A 7,029-nucleotide genomic window follows, 5' to 3' on the forward strand; every position below is an offset into this window, starting at 1 on the left:
CGTGTTGTGATGAGCACCGGGTGTTACACACAACTAATGAATCTTTGAACTCGACATCAAAAACTAATGATGTACTATAAGTTGTCTAACTGCACATAATAAAAAAAGGAATTTTATCTTGTGAACATTACGCTGTCCTAACCTGGACAGCTCCATAAAGAGCATTAACTGCAATATTGAGATTTGCATTCCCCATGGTCCCATTCAAGGAAAGAAAGTAACATTATTCTTTTTGTTTGCACAAAGGCTCTGTTTGCTCTGGGATAAGAGTTCCATCCCCTGATACCTCAAATGCCCTAAAGAATTCTTGCATTCTGTTCAAAGCACATCTTTTGGACAGGCCCAGGCCTTCTCTTCTGTGATAATGGCAATCACGGCTTGTTTTAGACTCTGCTTTCCATGGACAGATTTTGGACATTAGCACAGATGGTACAGGGAGGCAGTTAGGTTGGTATTTTCAGGTTGCATGGCAGCCTGAGAGCTGCATTGCTCTGTACACGGTAAGGCGTCGTCCAGGAAGTGAACAGCAGGGAGAGGGGCGATACGCAGGAAGGTCAGCGGGGACCGACTGAGCGAGCCGGGCTTAAGAGTCAGGTTTAGTTCAAAGGAACGGGTATGACAGGAATTCGGACAACGTCAGTTAGTGACACTGGGGTGAGAAGACAGTGCTAATCCACCCATTTCCCCTATAACGTTCGTCTTCAAGAAAGAGAGGGGATTTTATTCCACAGTTCAAAAGCTACCTTTGATAGGGTCTTCATTCCCTCTTCTCCAAAGAAGAAAATCAAGCCATAAGTCTCCAAACTTCTTTCTTTATGAATTCTGTATTTTTTTGCCCCTTATCTCCCATCCCTTTCTACTTCTAGGAGAATGCTGAACAACGGTTGGCACAGCAGTTAAAGAAACAACACATAACTGCCGCTTTCTTTTAATTAATGCAGTAAGGAATTCAGGCAGCTTTGTAAGGAGAGAAAACTTTGTCCGCCTCAGAGAAAACACCCACAGCATTTGAGTTAAAATATTTTGTGATGTATTACTTCTTATTGTAGGGAAATAAAAAGGAAAGCCCTTGGAATTCCCTCCCCCCATCCCTCAAGAGGTTAATGACACATTACCAATAATACTAAATGGTGTATAGGTATCTCTGAGAGTCAGTCTTCCAGTCTTGGGTCGCAGTCAATGTTCTTATCTTTCCAGCTGTAACTCAAACCTTTTATCTTTTTCAAGATTACAGTATTGGAGCTAGTAAAACCCCTCAAAAGACTGCAGGTGGCTCTGGTCTGGCTGAATTTGTCTTTGCCATCGTCTATCAGAGAGTGAGGGACAGATGGGCTGGTCAGAACTACTTGGGAACCTGTAAGTGTGGGCCATTACGTCTTTTAGCAACAACTGTATAGTAAAGGGTTTATCTTCTATGAAAGATTAGTGACGCGCAAGAGAAAAGGAACAACTGAAAACGAAATTATTAATGCTCATTTGAGTTCCTTAACTTTGTTTTTTGTTTTTTTTTTTACAAAAGAACAAACACAAGATAAATTGTTGATTGGACATTATGCAATGTTCACCTATCTTTGTCTATTAAAACTCTGAATTTTCTATTCAGAGGCACCATTTGAAATCATAGAAAACCTAAAAATGTGGAATAATTATAAATTATGACTCAGAGTTCAAATATCTTAGCTGCTGTCCTTAAAGCACATGAAATTTTGTGGAAACTGTCTTTCCATGCTGTTGTATAGGCCTCACACCTTGGAGTCACACACTTTCAACCCCAAGCAGCACCATCGGTTCTTGTCCTCTTTCCTGCTCCAAACACCATCCCCTTTCCTCTTGCTCCCTCTGCAGTTTTCTTCAACTCTGTAATTTAATTTTGGTCACCTCAAAATTAGTTCTAGTCTCATTTATGGTTGGAAGCATCCCATCACTGCATCTTCCAGTCTATTTCACTTTTCAAGCAGGATTAAGACCATTAGTTCAGCTCATAGTGGGAATACTCTTTCTTGGGTGTGTGCGCACATGTGCCTTTCCTTATAGTTCCAGTTGCATGCTGTTTTCTGTCTAGAAGAAGCTATTTGCATAAATAAATGAATAAGAATATTTTGTTCTTCCTATAATCATAATGCAATTGAAGCTTATTTTTTTTCACCCACATTGACATTTTGTTGTTGACATTTCAGTTGTTACGGAGTTGTTTTTCAGCTCATGGTAAACTCTCATTTATATGTAAGATTTTATTAAGACTAGAGATGTCCCTTTCTCTGTAACCATAAAACTGGAAGTAACCCTGAAATACCTAAAAGAGGAATAAATTGAAAGTGTTTCTTTTTGTAAAAATAAAAAGATTATTTTTCATGAAAATTGGCTTTTATGCTATGGAATATAATCTTTAATTTTTATTTATCCAAATACTAATTTAGGTATTATGGAGGGCACGTATTGCATGGAACACTGGGTACTATACACAAATAATGAATCGTGGAACACTACATCAAAAACTAAGGATGTACTGTATGGTGACTAACATATCATAATAAAATGTTAAAAAAACAAAACAAATACTAACTTAGGGATGCATGAAAAGACCTCATTCTCTTGAAAAGTTATTGATTTTATCCACAACAGGAAAAATATCTGAATGAAACATGAAAATAAAACTATAAAACTGTTACTGTCAAAAGAGCAGGATTTGGAAATGTCATGGGTTTTTGCCAGTCTGCAGGTAAGGGATTGATGATGAATGGGCAGCCTTTGAGTTTATGACTCTTCCTTCAGGTCCAGGAAAAAATGAATGATGAGGGGAAAAAATGCAAGTTCTGAAGGCTACTTGGTTCTACTGGGTTTTTCCAAGTGGCCTCATCTGGAAGTAGCTCTCTTTGTGGTTATCTTGATGTTCTACTTGATGACATTGATAGGCAACCTGTCCATCATTATCTTGTCATACCTGGATGCCCATCTCCACACTCCCATGTACTTCTTCCTCTCAAACCTCTCTTTTCTGGATCTCTGCTACACCACCAGCTCCATCCCTCAGATGCTGGCCAACCTCTGGGGCCCAGAAAAGACCATCTCCTACACCGGTTGCATGATTCAACTTTACTTTGTCCTTGCACTGGGAACCACAGAGTGTGTCCTCCTGGTGGTGATGTCCTATGACCGTTATGCAGCTGTCTGTAGACCCTTGCATTATGCTGTCCTCATGAACCCTCGTTTCTGCCACCTGTTGGCTGTGGCTTCCTGGGTCAGTGGCTTCACCACCTCAGCACTTCATTCTTCCTTTACCTTCTGGGTACCCCTATGTGGACATCGCCGAGTGGACCATTTCTTCTGTGAAGTCCCAGCACTGCTGCGATTATCGTGTGTTGATACCCGTGTTAATGAGCTGACCCTCCTGATCATGAGCTCCATTTTTGTTCTCATACCCCTCATTCTCATTCTCAGCTCATATGCTGCCATTGCCCGGGCTGTGCTGAGGATGCAGTCAACAACCGGACTTCAGAGAGCCTTTGGGACATGTGGAGCCCATCTTACGGTTGTGTCCCTCTTTTTCATTCCAGTCATCTGCATATATCTGCAGCCACCATCAGGAGAGTCTCAAGATCAAGGCAAGTTCATTGCCCTCTTTTATACTGTTGTCACACCTAGCCTCAACCCTCTAATCTACACTCTGAGAAACAAAGATGTAAGAGGGGCAGTAAGGAGACTCGTAGGGCGGGAGAGGGAGATGTGACAGAGAGATTACAATTTTTGTCCTGCAATCTTTGTTCAGAGTCTTGTCCATCTTGGAGCTTGTTTTCCCTGCTTCTTTGATACTTCTTTTGGTCTACAACCCAGGAAGCATAACAGAAAATTTCGGCCCTAATTTTGGGTTCTTTGGATTGGCTGATTCTGAAAATATTATCTAAAGATAACTTTTTGATTTGTACCATTTTAATCTTTAATAATTCCCTATTTAGTGTCCATGGAAACTAGAGACTGGGTTTTAAAGATAATACGCTAATTTATGGACTAAGCATTAATATCTACAGAGAGGGGAACAATAAGGCAAAGACATAAATGAATGGAGTCTTTCGTCATTAACAGGCATTTGATTTAGCTAAATGGTCAAAAGATATATGTCAGTTCTTTGGCTGAAGCATACTTTTTTCAAGATACTAAATTATATGAGTGTTTTATCCTATGGGTCTATACACTGGTTGCACTGAAGAGTATAAAGAAATACCTGTTCAAATGGTTCATTTGTTCTCCCATCCATATGTTCACCTGGTCATTCATTCATTTATTTACTTTGTGAGCTAAATGTCTTCTAGATTTGGCATTTTTGCTAACATAGATGAATAAAGGACTCTTTTAAAATCTAAGTAGAACTCATTTTCTGGTGGAAGAAATGACAATGTAAGATGAAAAATGAACTATCTTTATATGACTCAATTTGTCACTGGACATGGTGCTAATAAATTAGGGTAGCTTTGATATGATGAGCATTGGGTAATATACTCAAATAATGAATCATTGAACATTATATCAAAAACTAATGATGTACTATACCTTGGCTAATTGAATTTGAATTAAAAAAACTGGGTAGCTTTTTTAAAATTTAAATTTAATTTAATTAACATATAGTGTATTATTGTTTCAGAGGTAATTTAGTGATTCCTCAGTTGCGTATAACACGCAGTGCTCATTACATCGGTGCCCTCCTTCATGCCCATCACAGAGTTACAGGGTAGATTTATTCTTATTTATTTATTTATTCAGCATGTGTTAAACTATTTTTTACTTTAGTCCTCAGAAAGGCAGTTCAATTACTGTGGAACTTGGTACAAGACAAATAAGCAGCACTATATCCATCAGGCCACTTTATATTTTATTTTATTTCTTTTCTTTTTTTTAATTTAAATTCCATTAGCCTTTGTAAAGTACATCATTCGTTTTTGGTATAATGTTCAATGATTCATTAGTTGCGAATAGCATCCAGTGCTCATCACTTCACTTGCCTTCCTTCATGCCCATCGCCCAGTTATCCCATCCCCCCCAACTCCCTTTCTGCAACCCTCAAAAACTAATGATGTCATCCCCCCCAACTCCCTTTCTGCAACCCTCAAAAACTAATGATGTACTGTATGTTGGCTAATTGAACATAATTTTAAAAATAGGGTAGCTTTTTAAAACTTAAAACAAAACCAGTGGTTTGGCTATAAATCTTGAAAACCAAATACCATTTGGTAATTCCTGTAGGAAGATGATACTGTTAAAGAAAACCAAACCAAACAGAACATGTGTTTAATTTGCTTTGATTGACTTAATGACATATTGAAGATACATTAAGACTTTTCTTTTAAACATCATTACTGTTTTTTGAGTAGAATTCGTTTTTAATGTTGAAAAGGAAATCGGTCCATACCCTCTAATTTATCACTCTTAGTGGTGGATAATAACGTTGATGAATCACGGGTGGGAGAGACTCTCAAGTAATACAGTAGAGGTAGGCTTCTCTTCTTCCTCTGCTTTTTAAAGGCAGTTAAAGGTGTACATATAGCGGGAATAACTTCTAAAATTGTGATTTATAGACTGCCAGCCAATGAGAATTCTTAAAGGGAACAGTTAGGTGAAATAGTATTAGAACATCTAATCACTGAAGCCGATAGAAGAAACAAACTGAGGACTACAGAGGGGAGGGGGGTGGGGGAATGGGATAGACTGGTGATGGGTAGTAAGGAGGGCACATATTGCATGGTGCACTGGGTGTTATACACAACTAATGAATCATCGAGCCTTACATCGAAAACTGGGGATGTACTGAATGGTGACTAACATAATATAATAAAAAATCATTATTAAAAAAAAAAAGAACTAGGCTCTGAAAATAGCATGATTCATGCAAGGGGTGTTCTAAGGAATTGTCTAAACAAATTACTGCTAAAAATCATTGACTGGTACATGTTAATTTTGCTTTTAAAACTTAATTTAATATGAATATTTGTCATTAGTACGGGTATTATAAAAATAAACTTATGTATGATTTTTTCAATTAATTAATAATATTAATATGATATTTTTCTTGTAATCACTTGACCGATTTATTACACACATCACTGTCCCCATCACCACTTGAAGTAAGTCTACTTTGCATATGCTGCTTCGGAGTGGAAGACGTGTTCCGTCGAAGCTAGTCAGCTATAGATAGGGACAGTAGTAGCCTAGGGACAATTTATTTTAAAGTGGTATCTTAGAAACTCATGACATTTGTAGCTGCAATTCAGATATTAGTTGTAGTATTTCACCTTTTTAAAGATCTGGATGTAATTGATGTAGGTCTTATTAAATGGATTATAAAACAAAGAAAATAGATGTGCAGGATTTCCCCTCGGCTCCTGAGTGCATTACCGTCATGTGGTCGGCTGTGCTAGGATTCCCTCTCTGCAGATTTTGTTTTCTTCTCTCATCTTCCTTTTAATCTCTCACTGGACATGAACACGGATAGAAGGTACAGTCCCATGTCCTTGAACCTATCCACAAGGAAGGCTCACGTATGTAACAGAATTTTTATGAAATATTACATAATTAATCATTCTAATATTAAATCATGTGATGGGATCACTTCACGTATCACAGAAACTTTACAAAAAGTGAAAACACAGACTCCCTCTGCCTCCCTGGAAGTCTTACCATTTGGAATACCTCACGTAGCACTGCAATCTTTCAACATATAAATGGCTGTCTTTGTTCAAGTCTATCAAAGTATAATCTACATACAACAGAATCCATCCATTTAAAATGTACATTTCAATGAGCGTTGACAAATGTATACTTAAACCTGTGGTTTCTTGTGTTGTTAATTGTAGCCATTCTGATTATTGTAGCCATGAGGGGGTGTCTCATCGTGGTTTTGATTTGTATTTCCCTGATGGTGAGCGACATTGATTGTCTTTTCATGTGTCTGTTAGCCGTATGAATTCCTTCTTTGGAAAATGGTCTATTCATGTCTTGTGTCCATTATCTTGACTGGATCATTAGGTTTTCTGGGGGTCG

The 7,029-nt window shown here is 38.0% G+C and overlaps 1 protein-coding gene across 1 annotated transcript; it reads left to right on the plus strand.

Annotated features, from left to right (window-relative positions):
- The first annotated feature begins 2,788 nt into the window (after positions 1–2,788).
- LOC113248847 (olfactory receptor 2J3) lies at positions 2,789–3,727 on the plus strand. The gene has a single exon (XM_026490460.4). The coding sequence runs from the start codon at positions 2,789–2,791 to the stop codon at positions 3,725–3,727; it is 939 nt and encodes a 312-aa protein (XP_026346245.4).
- Positions 3,728–7,029: the final 3,302 nt, after the last annotated feature.

Source organism: Ursus arctos, unplaced genomic scaffold (genome assembly GCF_023065955.2).
Source record: "Ursus arctos isolate Adak ecotype North America unplaced genomic scaffold, UrsArc2.0 scaffold_31, whole genome shotgun sequence".
NCBI lineage: Eukaryota > Metazoa > Chordata > Mammalia > Carnivora > Ursidae > Ursus > Ursus arctos.

Bases quoted from the DNA above. Each gene is read 5' to 3' on its own strand.
- LOC113248847 (XM_026490460.4), top strand. From the start codon at position 2,789: ATGATGAGGGGAAAAAATGCAAGTTCTGAAGGCTACTTGGTTCTACTG.